The 24,775-nt window shown below is 54.1% G+C and overlaps 1 protein-coding gene and 1 long non-coding RNA gene across 3 annotated transcripts in view; one reads left to right on the top strand and one right to left on the bottom strand.

Annotated features, from left to right (window-relative positions):
- LOC100924842 (fibulin-1) overlaps positions 1–2,710 on the bottom strand; it is a 41,570-nt gene extending 38,860 nt beyond the window's left edge. Inside the window, exon 1 of the mRNA XM_031940353.1 lies at positions 2,096–2,710. Coding sequence (XP_031796213.1) covers positions 2,096–2,180 — 85 coding nt within the window. The 5' untranslated portion in view covers positions 2,181–2,710. The remainder of the gene's footprint in view (positions 1–2,095) is intronic.
- Positions 1,026–7,814, top strand: LOC111721017. 2 transcript variants are annotated; one of them, XR_004229829.1, is made up of 6 exons: positions 1,026–1,291; positions 1,702–1,752; positions 4,216–4,699; positions 4,809–4,898; positions 5,686–5,833; positions 6,543–7,814. It is a non-coding gene; the product is annotated as an uncharacterized LOC111721017 (long non-coding RNA). The 2 variants fall into 2 exon arrangements; XR_004229828.1 differs by having other exon boundaries at positions 1,026–1,752.
- Positions 7,815–24,775: the final 16,961 nt, after the last annotated feature.

Raw genomic sequence — 24,775 nt, forward strand, 5'->3', positions numbered from 1 at the left:
GTGGAATCAGGGTTCCAGTCCCAGCCTCCTCTCTGCCAGCCAGTGAACTCAGAGGGTCCAGAAATCTCCAGAAAAGGCTCCCCAGTTCAGAGGTATCTTTATTAATCCTGGGTCACCGAGGAGGACACTGACCATTGCGCCTCGATCCCATCCTCCGTCATCCCCCAAGGCCGAGCCAGGCCCCTCCTGGGACTCCCTCGGACTCTTAGGACTCGGCTGGGCCCGGCCCGGCCTCGAAGCCTTGACCTGACAGAGCTGGGAGGCTCTGGGGATCGGGGGCAGGGGGACTTTGACTGCCCCTTGCAAGGTTATGTAAACACGTGACAAAAATCGATTGCTGACAGTTGGGCTTTGGGACTCTGGGATCCCTGCTGCCTGCTCCTCTGGGCTTGCCTAATCGCTGTTCCCGGTATGGTTGGGGAGAAACACCCCCACAGGCCATAAATGGAAGACTCCAGGGTGGGGAGAAGAGGCCTGACCTTGGGGGGAGCTCCCAGTCAGCCTGGAGGTCAGGCCTCTGACTGGTGAGAAGCCTGGGCTGGGGGAAGGGGCCGGCACCTACTCCGTGACCCATTTCTCCCGCAGCCAGACCCAGCAAGCCGTGCCAGAGGGCGGAAGCCACTGCCCACTGCCAGGAGCCCAGCACAGTGCCCTCGGCTGCCCGGGCTACCCAGCTGAATTTCTAAAAACTGGTGACAGAGCTGAAAGGGGCCCTGGAGGCCACAGCGTCCAGCCCTTCCCTCTTACAGGTGTGGAAACTGAGGCCCAGAAAGGGGCAGGAACAGGGGAGGCTGTCCGACTTGTGTGTGAAGCAGAACCTTCAACAAGCAGGTATCCAGCTCTGCCTCCAGGGAGGCAAATGGAGGCCCTGCCTGTTCCCAGGCTCCCCTTTTCTTTGTCCCTAGGCCTCCGGCCCCTGGGCCCTGCCTCACCTCCTTGGGCTGCCCGAGAAGGCGCGTACCCTGAGCCAAGCACTCCGAGGTGCTGGGTCTTCTCTTCCCTGCAGGTGGGGGGCCAATCACGGCTCTCACCCAGCCCCGGCCCCAGAACCGGACAAACGACCTCAGGGACTGCATTCTAGGCAATCCAGGGCTCCCAGAGCTCGCCAGGCCCGGCTGGGGCTGGCTGTTTCCAAGTGCTCTGACAGAGAGCATCCCTCCTGAAGCCTCCCTTTCCACAAGCCTCCCAATCCCAAATTCTGGAAGCATTGCTGGCCCATTTTGCAGATCAGAAACACAAGAGTCTGGAAGTGAAGCGCCACCCGTGCCCCAGGCCCCTTCCCGACCCCCCAGTAAGGAAGGAGATCCTGCCAGGTTGCCTGCGGGAAGGGGAAAGAAACCATGTGCTCTGTCCCCCAGACTCTAAGACCCTCCCCCTTCCTCTGCACTCTGCCAGCCCCTCCCCAGGAACGGTTCTGGTTTCTGGCTTTAATTGTTTTAATAACAAAGCTAGGAAGGGCTTCTGTAGATTAGAGCTGGGCCGCAGCAAGCAGGACCCCCCCCCCCCAGGAGCTGCTCCCTCCTCCCTAACGGGACTTAGAGCAGAGGGGAGGGCGGGAGAAGGGGCCCGGCCAATGGCTCTCTGGGCCGGGGGACAGCCTGGGCACTGGGAAGGGTGGGTGCCGAGGTGGAAGAAGAGAGTTTGGAAGATGGGTGGGGGTGGGGCGGCCTGAAATCGCCCAGTTCAGCTCCCTTTTGACAGATGGGGAAACCGAGGCCCGGAACCGGGAACGATATGCGCGAGGTCTCCCAGGTGAGGGGAAGCTCCGAGCAAGGTGGGGAGAGAGCCAGTGGGGACGGCGGGCGATGCGGGCGGGAGGCGAGGGGGGGCGGCGCGCAGACCAGGCCGGAAAGCCTTAGGCACCTGGGGGCGTCCGTGGCTCGGGCCAATGGCCCCGGAGCCCCCCGGGGCAGGGCAGGAAGCCGGGACCCAACGGGACGGAGACCGCACGGAAGCGGGGAGCGGAGGTTGGAGGAGGGCTGCCAGAACTTCGGAGAAAGGGGAGCCCCCAGGGGCCGGAGAAGGGGAGGTGAGGAGCCCGCGCTCCCCGGCGCCGCCCCGGCCCCCAGCCCCCCAGCCCGCCCCGGCTCCTTACCTCTGGCGGCCAGCAGCGTGGCGAGGGCCAGCAGCGTGACGAGGGCCAGCAGCGCCAGCGGCCGCGGCGTCCAGGCCGGCTCCATGGGCCCGGGACACGGGGACGGGGGCGAACCCCTGCGCGCACAAAGGCGTCCGGGGGCAGCGGCGGCCCGGCTCCTTCCCTCGGACGCGGGGGCCGCGGAGGGTCAGCGAGCGGGGGTGCGGGGCCACGTGGGGAGTGTGCCACTTGGATGGGCGCGGGGGAGGGCGCGGGGGTGCCACGGTCCCGGGCCGCCCGCCTGGCTCTGTCCCGAAGAGCGACCAGCCCAGCTCCTTTCAATTATCCCGCCTGGAAGCGCTCTGGCCGGAGCCCAGCCTGGGCTGGGGGGAGCCCGCGATGGGGAGGGGGCGGGCAGGGCCGGCTGGGGGCGGGGCGGGCCGGGGGCGGGCCGAGCCCCGGACTAATTGCAGCAGGCCGCTCCCGGCCGGATTTCTGGCTCCATCCGTCTCGTTCTGCCCCCGTTTCGGGGTTCTTTAAAAACAAAACTCTCTCTTGGCGGCGCGGTCTCCGCTGGGTGCCTCAGTCTCTCTGGCTGCCCTTTGCGCCCCTTCCCTCCCTGAGCCAGCGTCCCTCCCCTTCCCTCTCCCTGCTTTCTAAAAGTGGGGAGGGGAGGGGGCCTCGGCCGGATTGCTCCAAAGCCCCCCTCACTCCCCCTCACTCCTGGCAGGCCGAGAGGCTTCGCAAACGGCCTTCGCGCTGCCAGCCTCCGGGACCGGCCTCCGAGACGCGGCCCAGCCTGCCGCGGGGGACTTCCCGGCATGGGGAGCCCGCTCCCTCCCCCGGCCCCCGCCCCGAGCGCTCCCTCCCCCCACTTAGACAAGGTCTTTCCTTGTCTGCACTTTGTCCCCTTCAAAGCCACTTATCGCGGGCATTGTTCTGCATTCGACTTATCTGGCCGCGGCTTATCAGCCCCCCAAGTGCGGGCACTAGGGGGGCACGACCTCATCTTATCCCAGATCAGCAGGCGATGGTGGCTCTTTCTGTCTCTGTGTGTGTCTCTTTCCCCTTCCCCTTTCCTCTCCCTCCCTTCTTCTCTGTCTCTCATTCTCTGTCTCTTCTATCTCTGACGGTCTCTCATCTTCTGTCTCGCTCTCTCTCATTCTTTGTGTGTCTGTCTTTTCTCAGTCTCTCTCAACCTTTTTCTCTTTCATTCTTTGTCTCTCGGTGTCTCTCTCCTCTCCCTATCCATCCGTCTCATCCTTTCTCTCTTTTTCATTCTGTCTCTTTCATTCTTCCTGTCTCTCTCTATCTCTGGTCTCTGTCTCTGTCTCCTCTCCCTGTCCATCTTTCTCTTATCTTCTGTCTCATCCTTTCTTTATCTGTCTCTCTCTCTCATTCTCTCTCTCCGTGTGTGTCTCTGTCTCTGTTCTCCTTGTATCTCTGATTCTTTCTCCTTTTCATTCTCTCTCTGTCTCTCTCCTTTTCCTGTCCATCTGTCTCTCATCCTTTCTTTGTCTCTCTGTCTCTCATTCTCTGTGTGTGTCACTGTCTCTCTTCTCCCTGCCTCATTCTTTGTTTTTCTCTGTCTCTGCTCTCCCTGCCCATCTGTGTCTCTCATCCTTTCTCACTTCTTCCTGTCTCATGCTGTCTCTTTTATGCTTTCTGAATGTGTGTGTGCCTCTCTCTCCTCTCCCTGTCTCATCCTATCTCTGTGCCTGTCTCGTGCCTTCTCTGTCTCTGACTCTTATTCTTTCTCTGTCTCTCTCTCCCCGTCTGTCTCTTTCCCCTTCTTTCTCCCTCCCCCTCTCTCTTTCATCATCTCTGTTCCTCTCTCTTACTCTTTCATCTCTCCTTCCTGAAAGTGGAATAGCTGATAACTGACCCTCAGCCCCGAACCCCTGACCTCTGAGCACATAGGGCTCTCTCTTAGGTTTGGGTCAACAACCAGTACATACCCTAGCAATGGCAGCACCTGGAGGGGAGGGAACAGGCTCATGGGCAAAGAGGGGGCCTAATTAACACGTTGGGGGAGGGGGTGTGGGATGGGATCATTTTCTTGACAACCCGAGATGTAATTGCAGAGCCTCGCAGGAAACTGAAAATGCTCCATCAGAGCAGCCTCGTTGCATGCTTTTAAGGTTTGCAGAGCACTTTATGTCTGTTCTCCCGAAGAAGCAGAGAAGATCACTCCAGGGCTCAGCACACAGCTTTGGGGAAGCAGGGCCCCACCCTGGGCACACAGCCGGGAGGAAGTGGAACCCCACCGCGGGAACACAGCTGGGGGGAAGTGAACCCTACCGCGGGCACATAGCTGGGGGGGGGGGGGAAGCGGAGCCCCACCCGGGCACACAGCTGGGGGAGAACGGAGACCCACCTGGGCACACAGCTGGGGGAGAACAGAGCCCCACCCTGGCACACAGCTGGGGGGGAGCAGAGTCCTTCTCTGCCTTCCCTTCCCTCTGCTGCCCCAGCTAGTGACCGGGGGGGGGGGCAGTCACCCTCCCTGCCCAAACCCCTTTGAGAAGGAGTGAACATGTGGTAGTCCCGTCTTCCCTGAAAGGCTGGAGAGAAGTGACAGGCATCTCGGAGCTTGCCAAGTTCCTACTCCAGGAGGATGACCTGGTAGGGACATGCAGGAGGAGGCATCTCCCTGCAATGGAATTCTGAAATCCCTTCTCACCCAAGAGCTAAGGTCCTAAAGGGCAGCAAGTCAAAACGCCTCATTTTACAGATGGGGAAACTGAGGCTTGCCCCGAGTTCCCGAGAAGGTCCCTGACTTCCAGGTCCCAGCTTCTCACCTCATCATCACGACTCTCATCTGGTGAGCATTAAGTGTTAGAAAAAGCACTTTCCTCATGACAAGCCTGAGCGGAAGGTGCTCAAATCCCTCCACAGATGAGAAAGCCAGAGATCCCAGTGACCTTTCATTTTCTGAAGCTCAGTTTCCTCGTCTGTCAGATGAGACTGTGGCCCAGACAGTTTCCCACGTCCCTGCCAGCCTTAAATCTATGACTAGGTAGTCAGTCAGTTGATAGGGCTCTGTTGGGCACCTACTATGTCCCAGCACTGGACCAAGCGGTGCTGGATTACCCACCTCCCCGGTGTGCCCACCCAGAGATCGGGTCCTTTCCATAGTCCGTGCTCCACTTCTGCTGACTTAGCCCTCATGGGAGCCCAGCCAGGCCCATATCGGTCTGTGAGGAGCTGGAGCCTTTAGAAAGGGAACCCACGTTCTTCCTCCATGAAGAAGGCACAAGAACTGGGAAGAAAAGCAATCAAAGCCAGCTGTAGACCCACTGGGTTCTCTGGTCAGAGGCAGCCCCGAAGTCCCAGAGGGTGAAGTTGGATAAACTGCATGATGGAGAAATTAGTCCTTGAGATATAAAATGGGTAGTGACATGGAGGGGGAAGGGGAAGAGAAGGGGGCAGAAGGGACCCTTGGTACCGAGAGTGAGGGGATAGTTCTGGGAGGGGCCCAGGACCAGTCAGGGATTGAACTGCAGCAAGATAGATGGACCAAGGGCAATCTAAAGGGAGGAACCAAAGCTGTTCCCGGCTCCCATCCTAGCCCCCCACTCAAACTCAGGAGGACGTCATTTCTGTTTCAGGGCCCTGGGGACGAGGGCTCCACGACCTGGCTGAGCAAGCTGGTCTCTGTCTTTAATGCATCTCAGACAGAGCCAGGGAATTCTCCACAGCACAACCTCATCTAAGCCCCTGACTGAGATCCAGCCCCCAGCCTTCCCACCAGCCTGGGTAATGGGGAACAGCTGGCCCCCATGTTTGCCTAGTAATTGTTCACAAGCCTGTCACAGAGCGCGTGCTCCATGCACACAAACAAGCAGGAGATTCTGAACTTGGCCTTGGGCCCCCTCTGCTTTCCTTCCTTGGGGATCCCATTTCTGTGGGACTCCCTGTCAGGAGAAGGAAGATGCTCCCATCATCCCCCGCATCCTGGGTCCCTTTCCCTGCATCCCCCTCTTCTTTCTTCCATCTCCTTAAGCCTTTCTCCTCCTACCTCTGATGGATCTGCTGAGCAGCTTGTGTAGATGGCTTCCACAGTTGTACCTCAGCCCACCTTCTCTCAAACAGCAGCCCTGCAACTCCCTCCCTGATGTCCTCCAGCACCTCCAACTCCCCAATCACCGTACCCCAAAATGTGCCTCTGCCTGGCTTCCCCGTGGGGGTTCCATCACCTCCAGCCTCCCAGGCCATCTTTGCCTCCCACACCCCATCACTTGTGCAATTGCATCCTTCTCAATAGTTCCCCATGTCTTCCTGACCCCCCAGCTCCTCCGTCAGCACCTTCCCTCTGCCTAACCAGGCAAGTGATGGTTCCTGAACATTTGGGGAAAGAAGCAGATTTCCTGAAGTTGAAGAAGGTTCCACTGGGCACGGGAGGGCAGGCAGGGGAAGGCAGGCAGGGGAGGGCAGACTAAACTCATCATCTCTATTCCCTCCATAGCTTTACTGGCTTCCTGGCTGAAGATGGCACTTAACTGGATTTTGAGGAAGCATTTCACAAGGCCTCTGGTGAGCAGAGAGGAAATCATCAGGGGGACCTGAAACAGCTTTGGGTGGCCAGACCCAGCCTCCCCCTGGGAGGAGGTTTCTAGTGGGGTGCCCCAAGATCCAGCTGTGGCCCTCCGCTGGGAGTCAACTCAAGGAATGTTTCCTGACTGGCTGGCTGAACGTTTCCATCAAAGCTCTGGACAAAGGCAGGGACGGCATCTCCATCAAAGGGATGGACAGGAGGCTGGGAGGGAGACTGCCCCGGGGTACTACGGTTCTTAGAAGACTGGAGTTGGCTGGAACATGAGTCAGAGCACAGAAGACAGGATGATGAGCTCCAGGCCTGCACTTGGGCTTCAAAAGCCAGAGGCGAATGATTAGGGTGGGATGGGCTTGCAGATTCAGTTCCCCATGGGCCCAGTTCCCAGAGACAGGAACAGCATGGGAGGGGAGAGATTCTCTGAAGAGGGTGGTTTGATTCGGGAAACGTGGGGCCTGGCAATGGCCAAAAGCATCCCCCCCTCAGCTTTCTCCTCCGAGCACCAAGCTCCCCACTTCCATGCAGTTAGAAGTTACCCATTAACTTCTCTCTGCTCTCTAGTAAGCCATTTTCTGTGCTTCGGGGAGACAGAACAGCTGGTTGTGTGCTCCAGGGAGACAGAACAGCTGGTCACTCTTCTGAAGAAAGCCTCTCCGTTGGCAATTGTGAAGCTTTTCTCTTGTGGGATTAAAAAATAACTCCATTTGTTTAAGAATTTTAAAAGCTACGTGGACTTCTCTGTAGAGAAGGGACTTTGGGAATCCTTCCTCCCCCAGGCTGATCAGGCTTCAGTTAATGAACCCCAGCATCATTCCCTGGGCTTTCACAAAGAAGAGGAATGAGTGACCAGCAGTTGGGGGCTACAAAATGTAGAAGAGACATCCAAAATTAAGTGGGAGGGGGCACTGGGGCTGAAGAAAAGCCAAGGGGGAACAAGGAATCTTAGGTGAGTGTTGCTCCCCCCAAGAAGACTAAATGCAAAGAGTGTGGAAGGTCTCTGGCTGTGAACTGGTTCTCAAAGGGGGAGGGATCGTTGTGCTGCACACACATCCACTGCCCGACTCTCAAACCCAAGCCTTCATCGAGGGGGAAAAGTTAAAGTTTCACAATTGTTGTCAAACCACTGAATGTTTGATTGTTTTGGTTTGTTTTTGTTTTTTTTTATAAAGCCTAGCTGTCCTTTTTCTCCAACCACTGTCTCTGTTTTGTGTGTCTGCGCGTGAGAGAGAAGCAGAGACAGAGAAAGAGACAGAATAAAAGAGAGAAAGAAACAGAAAGACAAAAGAGACACCCATAGAGGGGAGGAGAGAGAAACAGAGACAGAGAGAGAAAGGAAAAGGAAGAAAGAGAGAGGAAGAAGGACAAAAGAAGGGACACAGACACACAGAAAGAAAGGGAAGAAGGAGGAGAAAGGGGAGGGAGAAGAAAAAAGAAGAGAGACAAAGAAAGAGAAACAGACAAAAAAAGAATAAAAAGAGGAAGAAGGAAAAAGAAGGGAGAGAGAAAGAGAGAGAGGAAGAAGAAAAAAAGAAGGGAAACAGGGAAATGAAGTAAAAGAGAAAAAGGCAGGGAAAGAGAAAGAAAAAAGGAAGGATGAAAGAAAAAGAAGGAAAAGGAAGGAAAAAAGAAAAGGAAGAAGGAAAGAAGAACTCTTATGTTCACTATATAACACCTCATATAGGGAAGACACAAATACAAAGTGGGAGATGGTTTGCTGTATCAGGGAGCTGTTGTTTTAGTAGGCAGCGGCCTCGAGGAAGGAGCAGTTCTTAACCCTGGCTCTTTATGGCCCACAGTCCTTCTCACCTGTGGCTCTTCCCCAGCACTGTCCTTGGTTACAGACTGGCCAGCTGAGCAGGACATGCCGTTGAGTTTTGGACAACACTGAATCCTCCCTCCACCCCACTGTTGGGTGTCTTCCTGCTCCTGTGGTGAATGAACACACCTTTATCCTCCAGTCCCAAGTCACCCCTCTGTTCCACAGCTTTCCTTGGCTCCCCATTGAGTAATGCACAATTATTGCGCCACTAACAGGCGAAGGTCTTCGGCAGCCTGGCTGCGGTTTGCCTGACTGGCTTCGTCAGGAGGAGAGCACTGTTAACTTCAGAGGGGATTTTCAACTGAACTACAGCTGGGAGTTTAGAATTCTGTGAGAGGAGGCACCCAGTAGGTGGTTTTTGCAAGGAATGTAGCTGAGAAGGGGAGGAGAGAGATAAATGGTAGCAGGGAAGGGGGTAAAGGGAGGATTTTATAAGGATGGGGAGACGTAGGAAGCGAGAAAAGAGCTAATAGATGGAGAGATTAAAGATGAGGAGAAGTGGGGGGTATAAGATGGAGAGGGTGCTCTAGGAAGGTTGGCCACAACCTCATGTGAGACAGAAGTAAGGGAGGAAATTGGTGTCGGTGACGTGATGGGAGAAAGGGAGAAGAAAGAGTTCTTAGTGAATGGCCTCAGTGTTTTAGGTCGATATTAGGTGAGATCATCATCGAGGAGGGCGGGAGGAGGGCAGCCAGGAGGCACTAGGAGAAGGGTGAACAGCTGGTGCAGCCACCACGGAGAATGGGGGAGTCGGATGTCCTTGTGGCAGGGAGGTTCTTTGTGCAAGAGCAGAGGAGAGCATAGTGATTCCAAACACCCACACTTGGACCCCAAGATTCCATGCTGACCTTACATCCCAAGGAGGCCGTTGATAAAGAGAAAGTCCCCCTATGCCCCAAAATATTGATGGCAGTGCTTTTTTTGATTGTCAAGAAGCCATAGAATAGCTAAAGAAATCGTGGTCCATAACTGCATTGGAAAATCCCCATTCCGTAAGAAATGCCCCATGGGCCAGAGACAGAGAAGTTTAGAGAGACTTGTGTGATGCGATGCAGAGTGAAAGCAGCGGAACCAGCAAAACATTGCACGTACCGTCAGCAACACTGAGAGATAATGAAATGTGAAAGACTCAGCTTTTAGCAACCCAATGATCCAAGACAGGTACAAAGGACTCGGGAAGGAAAATGCTGTCCACAAGCAGATAAAGAACTGGTAGATTCTGAATGCAAATCAAAGAATACTCTTTTTACTTATTTTATGCTTTCTCGTGGCTTTTTTATATTGACCTATTTCTTCTCGCACAAGTTTAATTACTATAGAAATATGTTTTACAGGATAGCACACATATAAGTTAAATCAGTGGTTCTCAAAGTATGGTCTAGAGAGTTCTGGGGATCTCTGAAACCCTTTTAGAGGGTCTACAAATTCAAAAATAGTTTTTATTTCCAATATGGTAAATGTCTATAAATATAACCCAGATAAACAAAAACGCTTTGGAGAGATCCTCAATCATTTTTAATAGGCTAAAGATACTGAAAACAAAAGTTTGAAAACCATTGAGCTAAATTAAAGTACCTACTGTCTTTGAAAGAGAAGAGGGGAAGGAGGGAGAAAAAGTTGGAATTCAAAATCTGGTAAAAATGAACGCTAAAAATTTTCTTGACATGAAATTGGGGGGACAATTTCAATAAATAAATAAAAGATTTATGTGAGGAATGGTTCGGGGGGTGCTAGGAAAAATTTTGGGGTGTAAATTTATAAAATTTATAAATTTTCATAAAAATTATAGCTTTGGAGGAGTAAAAAAGGAATAGAGAGAGGTAGAATTATAGGAAATAATGATATGATCAAGGAACTTAAGAATTTGTGAATGTGGAAGGGGAAGAACTTTATGTGATGACCACAGCAAGGCTGTGAGCTCTCTGAGTGTAGTTGAGGGAGGGGTAGAGAAGGAAGTCATTGGAATGAGAAAAACTGAGGAACCAGAATAGTAGGGGGTCTGAGAGAGCATCCTTTTGTGTTGCCATTCCCTAATAAGTGCATTAAGGCAGCTTTTTAGGTTCTCCTTGCCATAGTCAGAGGACCTAGGGCCAAACATATCCTGGACAGGTTACTCTCCACACCAGCTTCATCTTCCACTTTCTATGTGGAATCATAAGTCTTTGATTCTCCAAACTTAATAAACATTGAGGAGAGGGAGAGAGGGAGGGAGAGAGACAGAGACAGAGACAGAGATACAGAGACAGATACACAGAGACAGAGAAAATGAATGAGAAAGAATATGTGTATGAGAGAGACAGAGATAGAGAAAGAGACACATACAGAGAGAAAGGAAAGGACAGAAAGAACAAGAGAGAAAGAATGTATGTGTGTGTGTGAGAGAGAGAGAGAGAAAGAGAGACAGAGACAGAGAGAGAGACAGAGAGACAAAGACAGAGACAGATGGACAGAGACAGAGAGAGAGAGAGAGAAAGAGAGAGACAGAGACAGAAAGAGACGGGGGGAGAGAGGGGAGGGGAGAGAGAGAGACAGAGAGAGACAGAGAGACAGAGAGAAGGAGGGAAGGAGGAAGAGAGACAGAGACAGAGAGAGAGGGAGGGAGAGAGAAAGAGAGAAAGAGAGAGAGTCCGACAGAGGGGGAAGAGGGGGGGAGAGAGACAGAGAGAGAGAGAGAGAGAGAGAGAGAGAGAGAGAGAGAGAGAGAAGGAGGGAAGGAGGGAGAGACAAGGAGAGAGACAGAGACAGACAAAATGAGAGACAGAGAAAGGAAAGGAGAGATTGAACAAAGAAAGAACAAGAGAGAGAATAAGGGAGAGAGTTAGAGACAGAGGCAGTCAGAGAGAGAGAGAGACAGAGAGAGAGGTGAGGAGAGGAGGGTGGGAAGAGAAGAGACAGAGGGAGGGGGAGAAAAGGAAGGGGAGAGGGACAGAGACAAAGGCAGAAAGAGGAGAATTTCTTGAAAAGAAACGCTGGCAAGTTCCCAGAGGCCTCCTGGGTTTCAGTGCTTTGGGGTTGACTGTCAGCTTAGGACAGGGGACTAAAAACAAGATTTAAACAGCAGAAAAAGGTCCTCCATCGCCTCCCTGTTGACGGATTCGTAACAAATGGCCGGCTGCGAGAGCCCAGCTTTGGTGCGCGTTGCCATGGAGCCTCAGATGGAGCCGCCCCGGCCGGAGCGAGGACTGGGCCCAGACTAGGCTCCCGGGCCTGGCGGGCCCACGCTCACTGGGGAGGAGACAGAACTCCCTCTGCTGCAGCTGCCCCCCTCCCCGGGCCTGCCAGACACCGGCCAGCTGCCGAGCGTTCCCAGCTTGCTTGTGTTCTATGACCTCAGCCTGATGCCAGAGGGAGTCCAAAGCACACTTTTACAATCCCGGTGGAAAATGGAGCGGCTCAATCAGACAGCAGCCGTCTGGGACTCGCATCCTAGGAGCTGGCGCCTGGGCTGGGACCTCTGCTAAATGTGGCTGGGAAAGGGCCGGGGCCTCCTGAATGGCAGTGAGGTCCTCGGGGATGAACGGCTGCCCTTCTGCCGGCCAAGAGTGAGGGACAGACAGCGACTGCCCCAAGGTCACCAGGCGGCAAGAGCCAGGGCCACGTTGAAGCTGCGCTCTCCACCCTGCCCTCCTGGGCCCTTCTCACGGAGATCCCACAGGGAGAAGCTGGAAATTTTTACACGGATTTAGTTACATAAGAAACTCAAAACAAGAAACTCCCTTGCCTGCGTCTGGCTTTTGACAGGCTGCAGAGTCCCGAAGGCCAGAGGCAGACCCTCAGGGAGCCTGGCGTAGGAGCTGGGCTTCCAAGGGCCAGGGGAGGCTCTGCCCGAGAGTCACTATGACCGCTCTTGCTTTTTCCTTAGGCACTTGGGGTTAAGTGACCTGCCCAGAGTCACACAGCCAGGATTCAAATTTAGGTCCTCCTGACTTCGGATTTCTCCTTGACTGAGATCTGGGACCCCTTGTCTCAGCTGGGTCTCAATGGGACTTTGACTCTGTATTACACGGACTCTACCCCTTCTCTGATTTCTGTTGGCTACCAGCTTTGATAAATGGGTTTATCCGCTATTGGCTCCATGTGTTCATTGTGCAATACTTTCAATGTGGTAAAGTAGAGCATCTGAAAGCTTAGTGTTGGCATAGAGAACAGAGTGAGAAAACAGGGTGGAGAACAAGGCCCAAAACCCCATGTCCAAAATGTAACAGAGGCTTCCATTGGGTCTCAGAATATAGAGCGGTTCAGGGAAACAGGATGAGGTGTCCGGCCCCAGGGCCCAAGACAAAAAACACTTGGGGCATGATGGCAGCCAATGGTGCACCCAGAGAGTGCCTAGAAGTCCAATACCCAGACATGACCAATCAGCCAGGAAGCCATCTGATGGGAGAAAAGGATTACACAATCAACCAGCCAGGAAGCAACCTGATGGGAGAAAAGGATTACAATTAGGGAGAATAGAGTTCTATGCAGCTGGGACAACTGAGATACCCCCTGGAGAGGTGAAATCTGTTCCTCTCCAGCCTATGGATCCCTTGCCTCCAGGCACAGTAGGCTTGACCATTTCACCTCTTTTTTGTATGTACAAAGCAATGTCCATCCACACACTGATGTGGGAAACTGGGGAATGTGTAGATAATATCCCAGTCACTAACACATGGAGACAATGTGTGACTTATCACCCAGGAGAAGTAGTAGCATCAGGTTTACTGACACAGACCCTAATAAGCAACCTGGTGATAGTCTCCCAGATTCTGACTCCAAGCAACAAAATCCAGGAATATACTGGACAGCAGCTGTGACAGCTGACTGACCTATGCTCACAATCTATATAAATGGCATACCACTAGGAGGATTGGTAGACACGGGTGCAGATCGTACAGTCATTAGAGGTGCCAACTGGCCCAGTCACTGGCCAGAGATTAAGGCGGACACCTATATGTCTGGTGTGGGGGGATCAATAGCAGCTGAAGTTAGTGCTACCCCTCTGAGATGGACTTTTGAAGGGGAAACAGGAGTTTTTACTCCTTTTATAGGTGAAAAAATCCCCATCAATCTGTGGGGAAGAGACATTTTACAACAATTAGGATTAAAAATGAGTACCTCAGTTTTTTAGGTAGGGTTGCTGTTGAAGGCCTGCCAACACTTTCACCTGTTCCTACCCAATGGAAAACTGATACACCAGTGTGGATAGAACAGTGGCCCTTAGGTAGCGATAAAATTCAGGCCTTATTAGATATAATGCAGGTGCAACTTGACCAAGGCCACTTACAACCTTTTCTAAGTCCTTGGAATTCCCCAGTATTTGTTGTAAGAAAGACATCTGGAAAATGAAGGATCATTGACTGATTTAAGAAAGGTGAATGAACAGATGGAAACTAGGGGAACTCTTCAGCCTGGGCTTCCATCTCCTACTCAATTGCCTAGAGAATGGCCTCTTTGGGTTATAGACATTAAGGATTGTTTCTATTCTATCCCTCTGGATAAGGAGGATATGAAAAGATTTGCCTTTTCAGTGCCCAGCATTAACTTAGCTGAGATATGAATGGACGGTTTCGCCACAGAGAATGAAAAACAGCCCTACTATGTGTCAAATGTATGTTGCTGCTGCTCTTACTCCAGTAAGAAAAGCATTTCCAAAAGTTATGTTATTACATTACATGGATGATATATTGGGATGTGCACCTGAGGAACAAATGTTAGAATCATGTCTACAAAAGACCGTGGAAACACTGAGGAATTGCAAATTGCACATAGTTCCAGAAAAAATCCAAAGGCATGCTCCTTTTCAATATTTAGGATATGAAGTATACCCTAAGGCACTTACAATACAAAAACTGTCCTTAAGAACAGAGAAGCTAAACACTTTGAATGACTTTCAGAAATTGACAGGAGATATCCAATGGATGCGTCCAGTGTTAGACTTGATTGCCTATTAATTGCAATCATTACATGAAATGTTAAGGGGAGACAGTGCTTTAAATTCACCACGTCAGCTTACAAAAGAAGCTCAAGAGACTTTGAGAGAAGTTGAACTGGCTTTATCCAATATGATTGAAAGAGTCACTCAAAAACCCTTGGAAATATCAGTTTTTGCTACACAAGAGGCACTCACAGCAGTCCTTCATCAAGGAGACAGTGTGATAGAGTGGGTGAACCTCCCGACACAACCAGAACAAAACCTTACTCCTTACCCAGTGCTTGTGGCCAGAATTTTATTAAAGGCCATTAAGCGAGCAGTACAATTATCTAGGATAAGACCTGACAAGATAAACACCTTTTATACTAATACACAAGTTAATGTGTGCTGTGAGACCATCCCAGAGTGGCAAATTTTATTAGCCATGGCTCCAAATTTTACACACAGGTCTCCATTGGATTCTTGAAGAGAAGGTTTCTAAAGTTCCTCTTAAAGGACCAACTATCTTTACAGATGCATCCAAACATAATATTTGCACTGTAAATTCTCATGACTTAACTATAAAGAGAGTAGTCAGAACTCCTTTTCAATCCACTCAGCAGAATGAATTGTATGCAATCATTCTAGCTCTTACTTATTATCCAGGAGACATAAATATAATATCTGATTCGGCCTATTCAGTAGGTGTGGTACAAAGAATTGCCACAGCCCAAATAAAATTTGTAGCCTCTAATATATATCAGCTCTTTAAGGAACTTCAAGAGCAAGTGAGAAAGCATCCAGGTAAGATTTATATCTTGCATGTCCACTCTCACAGTGGACTTCCAAGTCCTATTTTTGATGGTAATTAAAGGTAGATAGCCTTCTAACTATCTTGGCCAATACTCCTTTATCTCAGGAAGCCCAAGAATCTCATTTTAAATATCATCAGGCTGCTCGAGCTTTACCTTTACAATTTGGAATAACAAAAGAGGAAGCTAGGAGCATAGTAAAAACCTGTATGGCTTGCTTCCTTTCCATGCTCCAATGCTCCCTCCAGAGAAGAACCCTCGTGGTTTGAGACCCAATGAAATCTGGAAAATGGATATGACCCATTATAAATCTTTTGGTCGTCTGTCTTTTATCCATGTTGTGGTAGACATCTTTTCAGGATTCACTTTTGCAATACCAGCAGCAAAAGAGACAGCCTAAGTGGTCACTGAATTCCTTATCCAAGCATGTACAATTATGGGTGTGCCACAAGCCATAAAAACAGACAATGGACCTGCATATACTTCTAAACGTTTTGCACACTTTTGTGCACAGTATAAGATTTTACACACCACTGGCGTATCCTTTAATCCTCAAGGGCAGGCAATAGTAGAGAGGATAAACAGAAACATTAAGATGCTCTTCCAAAAACAAAAGAAAAGGGAAGCCACAGACAACCCTAGAGAACTTCTAATCTAGCCCTTTACTATTAACTTCTTGATTTTTGACAAAGATGCACTGGCTCTGGCAGACAGGTTTTATAACCCACTGGAAGGGCAGTGTCCAGTATGAGCAGCTCCACTCTCTTTAGATAATCGCCAGGTGATGTGGAGAGACCCAGAAAGTGGTGAATGGAAGGGACCAGATAGGTTAACTGCTTGGGGAAGAGGGTTTGCTTTTATCTCTACTGATGGGGAAAGAATCAGATGGGGGCCAATGAGCTGTATTTGCCTTGTCCATCGCAGAGAGATGGAGCAGACCCTTGAAACGAAGGAGAAGACCCAAGAAATATCGGGTGGTTCCGTTGCTGACCGTGCCCACCACTGAAATAGCATAGCAGTTATGGTGTTTGACTCATGGACATCAAAAATTGTTGGACTTCAAATCCCTCAGGAATCATAGGAATCCCTGAGTCATGAAAAGATTGTTGTAGGATTTATAAAACCATCAGGATTTATTAGATTCTCTGAGATATGATAAGACTGTTGCAGGACTTCAAAATCAGCAGGAATCACTGGATTCTCTGAGACATGATAAGATTGTTGCAGGACTTGAAAACCCTCAGAAATCATTGCATTCTCTGTGGCATGATAAGACTGTTGTAGGACTTGAAAACCTTCAGGAATCATTGGATTTTCTGAGAAACAATAAGACTGTTGCAGGACTTCAAAATCTGCTGGAATCATTGGATTCCCTAACACCTAAAAAGACTGTTGTAGGACTTAAAAACTTGTGGGGATCATTGAATTCCCTGACATGTGAAACAATGGACAATAGATTAGTTTTGGACTATCTCTCAGCTGCTGAAGAAGATGTATGTGTGACTGTTGTTTATATACCCTCCTTCTAGGACTTCTGGAAATCTTTTACAACACCATGTTGATTTATATTGTTTGTTATACCACTACTTGCATGTACAATTCATGTTTGTTACACCACATTGAGCCTGCACTGACTGTGGGGAGAGGAACCACTAATAGCCTGTGCGTTATTGCTATGTGCTTGTGTAATACCTCCCCTGCTGATGGATTTGTGCATACCTGTTTCTAGTAAGACCCTTCAGCCCAGAAACCCTCTGGCAACCCCCACTTCCCTTTAGTACTTTTCACCTCCCTTCCTGAGAAGTCAGGGAGGGCGTGACCACCTGTGTTCTAAAATAAAAGAAAGTGGGAGATGTAAAGGGCTGAAAGCTTGAGTTGATGCACTGAGGTCGGACAACCCAGCACTTAAGGCTAATTACCGATTGGACAGTACTCTATTAGCATATGCTTGGAAAATAGCCCTTCCCATCATTCTGTGCTGGCTTGATAATTGGTGTATACAGAGAATTGTAGGAGGGACTAGGGGGTGGAGGAAGACTAGCCAGGGTCACTTCTGGATGGGAGGCGAAGAAGGGGGTCGTGGAAATCCTGTGTCCATTCCCTTTACTCCTACCCCTAAAGACCAAGAATAAAGACCAAGGACTTTTGCTTATCCTGACTCTGGCTGATTTTAAGGTAACCAAGGGGCTAACTCGGTCTTCACCACTCAGGGTCCTGGAGTCCTGGCTCTGGGCCCCCCCAGATGGGGCCCAGTGTAGTCCGAATGCTACTCCTGAAAAGCCTGTGTGCACTGCACCCAGCCTGAGGTCTGGGGCACCCCCATAGCTGGCCCTGTCAGAAGACTTGTGGCCACTTTGCTGCCCTCTCCCCTCTCTAAGTCTGCCTCCACCTCGGGGAGGGGCTCCAGCGTGACTTCTGTGGCCCAAAAGCCCATTGGCCACAGGAGCCATCCCAAGGGGCGGCCCAGGGAACAGAGAACAACACAAGGCTGGGGGGGTGTCTGGGGCCCGGGTCTTCACTTCCTTAGGAAGTCCTGTAAACGATTCTGACTCCAGTGGCCTCCTCTGGAAAATGGGTAGAGTCATCTGTTGGCCCTCCTCTCGCTTGTCCCAGGTTCCATTGGCTTTGCTCATCACCTCCAGCTAAGGACCTTTTGGCAAATCCTAGGAGGCGGGGGGCCTGGGAGTCTGGGAATAGAGGCAGCTCTATTCCCACGCCCGTGGGGAGTATGAAGAGTTATGAAGGACAGACTTAATGACCTTGGGATCCTCCAGGAACCACGTCCTTATGGAACCTCCAGACTCTAGAAGGGAAGATGGATTCTCTCTGCTGTGAGGAGTAAGTTAAGATCGTAGACTTGGAAGAAGCCTTCTGGTCCAGGCTCCTTCCCTCCCCTCTGGCCTCAGTGTTCTTATCTATAAAATGGGGGTGATGGGGGACAGATGCCAAGATAATCATACCTTTATGTCCACAGCAACAAGCCCCCACACTGCCCCTGTGCTCCACAGTCAGTCAGAAAGGGATTTTATAGGCCCTAAACTGAGGGATCAGTCCCCTCGCTGGACAGACACCTCTGTGATTTTCTGTCTCCTGGCCTCCGACGGAGGCTCTTTCCACAACACAGACACTCAAAATGAGGCCCTGGCCAAGTCAGGCCAAAGAAAGCAGCCTCGTTACGTCAGCGTTTCCAGAGACCCGGGGCGTCCCGGGAGTGGCCGTGGCGTGGCCGGGCTGCCCAGGAGGCTGGGCTCAGACTGTGAGACCAGAACCTGTCACAGCCTCCCCGGCCCGTGGGCGCTGGCTGCCTGCCCACCTGCCCCCATTCAGCCGGGGCTTGGGGGAAGTGAGGAAAATCGAAGAAGGACCCAGGGATCCCGGCCAGCCCAGGCAGCCAGCTCCGAGAATAGACACTGGTCTGTTCCATTTGCACATAAAAGCATTTAAAAGGTCATTATTTGGCACGGAGCTTGTTTTATTTAGAGTGAAATGGGCACAGGGATCTCAGCGTTTTGATGGTTTCCCCAGCTAGTCAAGAAGGGATACGAAACGGGGCAGATGCCAGCGGACGGCTCTCCTGGGGAGGGTCCGCCCAGAAAAGGCTATTTTCGTCTAAGTTGTCTCTCCACGAATTTCCATCTGAACTCTGGCGTCGGTGGGAATGTGCCAGCCCAGCCCTGAAAACTTGAATGTGAGAGCAATAAGCCCTGAGGAATGGGGGGCGGGAGGATGTGGAGGCCCTTGGCCCCCCAGCACCTGAATCACTCTTGGTAGCGGCTGCCAGACCCCAGGCCCCTGTACCTGAATTGCTCCCGGTGGTAGCTGCCAGGCTGAGCCATCCTGCCCGGCTTCCCAGAGGAGAAAGTGCTGGGAAGGTGCCCCAGGGCATCGACCCGGCTCCTGGCATGATGGGCACCTCCACCTGCATTAGGGACTTCAGCCCCGGGTCCTCCCAAAGAGCATGGAGCCTCTGCTGAAGCAGATCAGCGCCCATCAGCTCTCGCTTGGGGTACCTGAACCCACATCTTCCCAATGGGAGCCAGTCCTCTGCCCCAGGCCTGTGTACCCCAAGTCTAACTCAGCTCAGCGCACGCTCGTGGAGGCCGCCCCAAGGCCGGGGACTCGCTAAGGGAGGCCAGTCTGTTTGGCACCCGGGGTCCTTGCGCAGTCTGCCTGGCAAGTCCATGGGCCAAGCCCCAGAACCTCTATGCACACCCTCTGTGGTTCCCCTTCCCTGGGGTCTGTAATAGGGACAGCACGCGTCTCTGTTGGGGATTTTGTCCAGGGCGTGGGTCCTGCCATTGCGGGGCTCCTGATTCCAGCCTGGAAACCGAGTCCTGCGGCCTACTTCTCCCCGCTTCCCTGGTGATTTCTGGCTTGCTTCGCTCCATTCCAAGACCACGCCTGAAGGAGCCAAAGAATCCCAAGCTTTAGAACCGGGTGAGACCCTAAAGACCCTGGACACTGTCCTGCTCACCTGCAGAGAAGAACCTAGAGGCAGGGAGGAGGCAAAGCTTGGAGCAAGCAGGGGCCCCTCCCCACCCTGTGTGGCCCCAGGCGGAACCTGAATTCTGATGCTGAGGGGGAGGAAGTCTTGGGCAAGAGACTGAAGTCCTTGGGAGCCTGGATGGCAGAGTCCATTACTGCTTTCCCCTGGCCCTGACCTCCCCAAGAGACCCTCCCAGTCCTGACTCCCCCTCCAGGGACCCCTCCCACCTCCCCTTCCAGGGGCCCCGCTGCAGGCCCTGACCCTCCACAGGTCCCTAGCTCCAAGTGTAGGGAAGTGGTTATGGGGGTAGGGGGCCGGTTTTCACTCCATGCCCCATAGAGACCCTTGGCCGGGCTCCCCGTGGGCCCCTGTGAGCAGGAGCTCAGCTTCCTCCGGGTTCCGCGGCCTTGGGCCAGCCTCCAGCTCCATCCTATTCTGGCTGGGCCCGGGAGGCCAAGGAAAGCCGAGTGTCGCAACCGCCCCTGTGATTGATGGCGAAAGCATCTCCTGGGGCCGCTTTGCCTCCTTCCAGAGAGAACCTCAGACCGACCTGCTGCCCGCCCCAGTGTCATTTCCAGTCATTCCCCGGATCACATTTGGTTCCCATTACCCAGGGCTACTCCCCCAGACGCGGCGTCAGAGCGGGATTTGCAGCCACCAAAACAAGGTCATCGTGGCCGCTGGGCCGTGGGGGGGGAGGGGGAGGAGGAGGGAGGGCCGGCCCCTGGGCGCCTGCTTCTCTGCCCCTTCCGCCAGAGGGGGCTGCCTCCTGGGCTGGGGGCGCAAAGAGTTCCCAGGGGACCCCAGACTTCCGCAGGCCCCAGCCCCGGCTTGCTGCTGACCGCAGCAGCTCCTCCCTGCAGTGAAGGGGATGAGAGTGAGGGTCTCCCCCGGGCCCCCAGGTTCTCCCACCCCCACCAGGGAGGAAGGGCTTAGGGGGAGACGCCCATCCCCCCAGGGCCAGCCCCGGGGTGCCTGCTCAGGGGCTCTATAGAAAGGGGGCCCACAGGGAGCTGGAAACTAGGGGCTGCCCCTCAGCCGGGGAGTCTTCTTCTGTAAGAAAGGAGCAGCAGAAGGAGCGCAAGGAGGCTGGGGGAGACTGACAGGAACGGGCACTAGGACACACGAGCAGAACCAGGAGATCGCGGTCCGGGGCAACAGGGGTGAGTTCTGCCCGTCTCGGCTCTCTTCAGTCATGGGAGGGTGCAGACCGGTTCCGGCAGGCAGGATGGAGAGCCGTGCGCCAAGGCGGGCCCTGGGGACCGGGCGGGCAGCGCCGAGCGTCTTCCCTTTTGTATCGGCCGCTTTTTGTTCTCCCGTGTCCCCCTCCCTGAGCTGGTGGAAATCTGTGCCCGTTTAACCTGTGCTGGGTAACTTGTTGTCCAGGGGAGGGGAGGGGGGAAGAGAAAGAGAAGTTTGGAGCGCCCCTTTTGCAGAGCTGGATGTGCAAGGCTATCTTTGCCCGGATTTGGAAAAATAAAGGGCTGAAGTTAAATGTTCTGATTTTGTTTTAATTTGTAAAAGAGATCCGGCGCTGCGCTGTGGCCTGTCACAGGCCTTCGCCTCCCGTGGCCTGAAGCATCTGTGGAGTTCCTCGAGGCCTTGGGCTGAAACACCCAGGGAGCCTCGGAATGGCCCCAGCCGGGCTGCCTGGAGCTCCCGCCGCTGCCCCGGAAAGCGGCAGTGACCGACACCACATGGACTTCCACGTTCATGTGCGAGGCGAGCCAAGCTGGGGGTCCCGCCCAGCCAGGGAGAGCGGGGGAGCAGCCCCAGGGCCTGCCTCCAGGTGGCGCTGGGGGAAGAAGCCCCCCAGGACCTGGGCCAGCTGCAGCATCTGGGTGGGAAAGGCCAGCCCCACCCGGGAAGGCCCCGCCCCTCGCTGGTCCCCAGCACCCGCACTCTGGGGACAAGGGGGAGCGGCTCGGATCCACGTGGCTCTCCCGCTGGAGGCAGGGGCACCCCGGGTCATCCGTTGGAGAGCCTTGGCCCTCGCTGGGGAGGGGGGGAGACGGAGACCGCAGCCCCAGGTGGGCTAAAGGGGCTGGCTGCCCGCCGGGAGGCGAGCCCTCACTCACTGGCCTCTCCTAGGGAGCCCAGGGACTCAAGCGCTAACAAAGGTTTCTCTCCATGACCTCAAGTCCCTCCCAGTGCAGAGGTTCAAGTCAACTCATCGTACACACATTAAGCACCTACTGTGTGCAAAACAAAGTGCTGAGGCACCAAAAACTGAGAGCAGACATGGGCACAGCCTAGGGGGAAGAACGCTGTTTTAAAGGGAGCCCAAAGAGCCCGCCTTACCTGTCCCTCTGTCCCACCTGGTCAGCGCCTCACTTATCTCATCTGGGAACACTCGCCAGCCACTTCACCCTGTCTGCCTCAGGTTCCCCATCTGTAAAGTGAGCTGCAGAAGGAAATGGCTTCAGCCCGGGGCCTCCTCGGTGAGAAATCACAGGGCTCATCCTCCCATTTCCCAGGACTTCCTGATGCCAGGGGCAGCGCACCCCCAAAGCTCCCCCGGGTCCTTCCTAACTTTGCCTGGAGAAGGGGGAGGTCTGAAGAAAGGAGAGATCCAAGATGGCTGGACTTCCTGTCCCTGCCATGGGCCCTCGGGAGAGGAGGCGAGGAGAGGCAAGCCAGCCTGCAGCCCCGCCCGCCGGTCACTTCTCTCTGTGGGGCGGGGGCTCGCTTGGGCCTATGAACGGGCACTGGGTCTCTGGCGGCCGGCAGTCCCCCGCACTGACTCCGACTGCAGACTTCGGGAACAACATCTTGGAGAGTCTCTGCCCAGTGATGGGCGCTCAGAATTTGAACCCAGACCTTCTGGATGGAGGCCAGCCCTTCCCAGGGCTCCTGCAGCCCCTCCTGCCCGGGCAGAGCCGTCATTAGTCCGAACGGCCAGCAGAGGGGGCACGTGGCCAGGTGTCCGTCCCAGGGAGATTCGGGCTGCCCGCTGGCTGGGGTGTCCGGCCCTGGCCTCCTCCTGGGGGGCGGATCTGTGCAGCGGGGGTCTCATTCCTCCTGTTAGGGAACAGGGGGCTCGTCCCTCCTGATGAGGGGGACAGATCCGCACAGCGCAGGGGAGGGAGGGTTCTCTTGCTGGGGGCTGTATTAGTCATTCCGAAGGCCCTTCCCCACTGCCCGCCGCTCAGCCCACCTGCGACGCCATCATTGGCAGACACAACCAGAGGTCTCTCTCCAGCCCCCCAGGAACCCCGAACCCCGCTGTTCACTGTCCGGAAGTATGGAGACCAGGCAGGGAGAGTCGAGAGGCCTGGGGGGCCGCGGGCCCGCCCCCTCCCAGGAAAGCTTGCTGACCGGGCGGGGAGGGGGGGCGCCTGGCCGCCCTCCCTCCGCCGGCCCCACATCTGGAAAGTTGCTCTCCGCCCAGACTGTTTCCAGGGCCTCGCCAAGGGTGAGCACAGCACTGGGCAGAGGCCTGGGTGACCTCAGGCGCCAGGAATCTGAAGCTTTCCCCGTTTCTCTGAGGCGCCCCGCAGGCCTCTGGGAGCGCTGACCTAGCGCCCGCCTCCGGGACCCCCGAAACGGGAAGCCCAGAGAGCAGAGCGCCGGCTCCCGCTCCCCCTCCCCTGGCCCGCGAGTGCCGCCGGCGGCCCCGCCCAGCAGGGTGGGGCCTCCCGAGAGGCTGGGCTTAGAGGGGAGGGGGTGAAGGGGAGGGGGGCAGCTTCCCGAGGTCCGCAGCCCAGCGCCCCGTACGTAACTCGGTGCCTTGGGCCTCTGGCCACCCGCGATGTCAGGCCCCCACCTTGCCTGCCTCCTCTTCCTCCTCCCATGGCCCTGGGCAGGGCAGTGCCCACGTCCGGACCAGGGGTCTGTGCCCGCCTTCTCCACTCTGCCCCCTGCCAAGGGTGCTCCAGAGAGAGAGGGGGAGCTGGTGTAGAGGGGGCACCTGTGAGAGCAGGGGGTGCTGGGGAGAGGGGCCGGGGGAGGGGCCTGAGAACAGGGGCTACCTTGGAAGAGATCAGAGTAATTGGTGACAGAAGTGGGACCAGCTCCCAGTTTTCCTGACCTAATCTGGGGGTCTGTTTCCTAGAAGCCAGAGTTTCCTTCGTTCCCCGTTGCAGCTGTTCATTTGACAGTTGCCGTGGCTCCTCCAGCACTAGGGTCCGAGCTCCGGCCTCTCCACGTCCGAGGGAGGCAGCCGCCTCCAGACCCCGGCCGCACTCCCTGCCCACCCCTGCCCAGAGAGCCGTGGCCAGAGGCAGAAGCAGCTTTTTTTTTTTTTTAATGAAAAACCAAGTTCTTTGGAAACGTGAGAAGTCAGTGCCTGGGAATTCTTATTTACTACTTGAATTAAACTGGTCGAAGTACTGGGAGGTGAGCCGATTAACGTAGAGCTGCTTGTTGAGGTAATCTTCCCTAGAACACAACAAAGCAGGCACATCCACAACAGGTGTCGGGGCTGGATCCTCTGCAAACGGCCAAGCAGCCGCCCAGGGAGCTGCGCTCACCTTTGGGGATCAGTGAATTCGGGGCTCCGTCACCCTCCCCCTCGCCTTTTCCTTCCTGGCTGAAGGGGCTCCCGCCCAAGTCTTTTGCCTCCCTTGGTTAACCCCTCTACCAAAAGGGCCCTCCCAGCTCCTGTGCCCGACGCACATGCGATGGTTTTGGGTTATTCTCTGTAGGTCACAGAACACTAGGGGTGCAGCCCCCAATCCCTGAGTTGGTGGTGACTCAGAAGAGCCAGGTTTGGGGGGCCCGAAGGCTTCCCCCCTTCTTGCCTTCTCTCTCCAAGCCCTAAGCCCCCATGCTTCCCAGCAATGCCCATATCCCTGGCCCGATGCATCTCAGCATCCTCTGAGAGAATTCACCTGTAGGGAGGTACCCAGAACTGAACCCAATTTTCCAAATGACGTTTGGTTAGAGCAAAGCAACTTGGGACAACCTCTTCCCCCTTCTAGATCCCCCGGCCTTTCCCCACAGCCCAAAGCCAGAGGGGCTTCTTGGGGATGAGAGGAAGGGGAAGTGGGACATAGCTCCTCATGTGGGGCTTGGAATCCATTAGGACCCTCACCGGGTCCCTAACCCTAACCCTAGGACTTCTCCACAGGAATTCATCTCTCTCTCTAAGCCCTTCCCTTTCCTGCTCCCTCTTTCCTATCTTGTCTTAGGGAA

The sequence above is a fragment of the Sarcophilus harrisii genome, chromosome 5 (assembly GCF_902635505.1).
Source record: "Sarcophilus harrisii chromosome 5, mSarHar1.11, whole genome shotgun sequence".
Classification (NCBI taxonomy): Eukaryota; Metazoa; Chordata; class Mammalia; order Dasyuromorphia; family Dasyuridae; genus Sarcophilus; species Sarcophilus harrisii.